The 2,532-nt window shown below is 36.0% G+C and overlaps 1 protein-coding gene across 1 annotated transcript in view; it reads left to right on the top strand.

Moving 5' to 3' along the window:
- The window catches only part of TMEM62 (transmembrane protein 62), a gene marked incomplete at its 5' end in the record, with an annotated part of 49,836 nt that overhangs the window by 2,569 nt on the left and 44,735 nt on the right, over positions 1-2,532 (top strand). Inside the window, one exon of the mRNA XM_045286457.1 lies at positions 1,708-1,753. Within this exon, the coding sequence (XP_045142392.1) occupies positions 1,708-1,753 (46 nt within the window). The remainder of the gene's footprint in view (positions 1-1,707; positions 1,754-2,532) is intronic.

Below are 2,532 nucleotides of genomic sequence, written 5' to 3' on the forward strand. Positions count from 1 at the left end.
TGGATCACAGCCCAACATGTAACCACCACGCCCCATCAAGGCTCCAAATTGCACATATAAAGATGTTGAAATGGCAAATGTATTGTTACATAAAATTTAGGTGGATAAAAAAACAAAACAAAGCAAAGAAAACCATGCATTTCTGTACATTTTGCTGTGGGAAAGAAACCAACCCCAAAGTCTATGGCATGATTCCATTGATCATGACTTTCTGGAAAAGGCCAAACTGTAGGCAGAGAATAGACCGGTGGTTTTCAAGAGTGGGGGTGGGAGGAGGAGTTGACTGCAGGGAAGCGCCATGATGGACTTTGGGGGGTGCTGAATGGTTTTGTCTCTTCATTCTGCTGGTGGTTACGTAAGTCCTTGCCACAGCCACAGAATGGCACAGCACAGAGTGCATTTTGCTTTTTGTCAATTTTAAAAGTGATCAAAACTGCCCCAAATCCAGTCTGCATGTGCAGAGCAAAGGATCATTTTACAATTTTTTTGGAGATTGTCTTTGTTGTTTTAGCGAGGAAAGAACTCTTCTCAAAAAACCCCCCAAAATTCTCTGAGTCCCGATGGTCGATTTGATTGATGAATGTTGGCTTTTCTTTTCATTAGTTAGTAAAATTCTCTGGTTATTCATTACTGATGACTTTTTTTTTTTGGTTTCATTTTTTTTAAGCAACCATTTTTAAATGATAATTCTACCAAGTGAAATACGCAGCTTGGTCAGAAAATAATTTCTTTGTAAACAGTTGTAAGCAGCTAAGAAAGTTAAAAATAGAGTATCCCGCCAGCAATTTCCTTTGGTCCATTTACATTTCCCTTTTTTTTCTTGATCCTAATTAGTAGTAGAGGTCAAATTCTTTTGCAACAAATATGTGTATATTAAAAGAAACTTGCAAGCCAAGATACAGACTTCTTTATTTCAAATAATATCAAGAAAACCAGTGGTCAACTATTTTGGATGTCTCTTGGCATTCATAGTAATAAGTAATTGACTTATATAGGCATAAATGATTATGATATGTGTTTATATATTAAGGAAGGAGAGGGAACTAAAATTTAACTACAACCCAGAGTTATTCTATTATTTAGCAAGAGGACTTCATACGTGTTAATATTTCTTTGGCCTGAATTTCATTTAAAATTTATTCTCTAAGGTTATTGAAAATGCAGTGGTTTTTGGCAATCAAAGGTGATAAACAATTTTAGCTATTGAATCTAGACAGTCAAGCTCTGACATTATTATATTGCTAGATAAGTGCCCTATCATGTCCTTAACCTTACCACTTCCCATCATTTAACTCCTTTTCCACTGAATCTTTCAAAGAGTTAAGAAGACATGGGCTTTGTCCCTGTTATCTAAACAACATGCTGTTTAGAAGCACTTGACCTGAATCTACTCCTTGCTGGCTTCTAGAGTTCCAGAATTACATGATTAAAACAAGACTAAAAACAACAGTCCAATCTTAAAATTTCAAGTTGATTTATTTCAAATAGTACATAATTCAAAGTACCCATTTCTCTCTAGGGTATGAAGTTTCTTAAATATGTTTCCAAATAACTTGAATTTTCATTTTCAAAATTATCAATTTAATTGATTGGCATTCTATCATTTAAAGTTTTATAGAAAGAGCTGTTATCCCCTCCCCGCCCTACCATGTAGTCACATGTTTGACTTTCTTTTTTATTTTTTTTTGCCTTTCTTTTTCAATACAGATGCATTTAACATTCCGAGTCTGGAAAGTGTCAAGAATTATTACAGGTACTGTTGTCGACAAAGCCTACAACTGGGTAGAGTCTGTGTTACAGGGAGGGTGCAGTCAGTTCAATGAACGAGTGAGAACATTTTTTAACATAAAACCTCTACAAAATACCTCTCATAATTTAGAAAGGAGTCTTCCTGTTTTGTATGTATAACCAGATTCAGTTCTTTTTATTTCAACTTTTACTTTCTATTTGAACTTTTTCTTTCTATGAATTCTTCTTATTCAAAATAGTGCGATGCGTTTTATTGACCAATGGTACTTTTAATATTCCACACAGACTCTTTTCTCATTCTCTTGGATCACAGTTTAACACTCTGTACTGGGGCCAATGGATTTTAGGAAAGCTGAGGTGCTGGCCGTCTCTGGTAATACCATCCATTCCAGCAAGCCTGACAACTGTAAAACATTTTCTTTATTTATCATGGATGTGAAAGAGGGAGGGAACTCTGGGCTAGTAGATTATCAGTTTGACATTCAACAGTTTCAATGCATATTGTTTCATCCAATTTATTGCAGTCCCCTCGATTTACCACTACTTATCCACTCCCTCCATTTGTCTCCTATTTTTATTCCTCCTCCTTTCCTAGCCCTCCTGAACTTTATCCTTAGGTAGATGCTGCCCCTTTGATCTCAAATAGCTGATTACTCTAAGGTGTGAGTCCCTCATTTGTATTATTCTTCCCCTTGTAGACTTGTCTGTTGCTTGACTAACATTTGGAGCCATAGGCGGGAGTTCAATTCTAGACCTGAACAGTGACTAAGGACCATAGTCTTG

This window comes from Echinops telfairi, unplaced genomic scaffold, assembly GCF_000313985.2.
Source record: "Echinops telfairi isolate 266 unplaced genomic scaffold, ASM31398v2 ScPeMD7_8;HRSCAF=38, whole genome shotgun sequence".
In the NCBI taxonomy this organism is placed as follows: domain Eukaryota; kingdom Metazoa; phylum Chordata; class Mammalia; order Afrosoricida; family Tenrecidae; genus Echinops; species Echinops telfairi.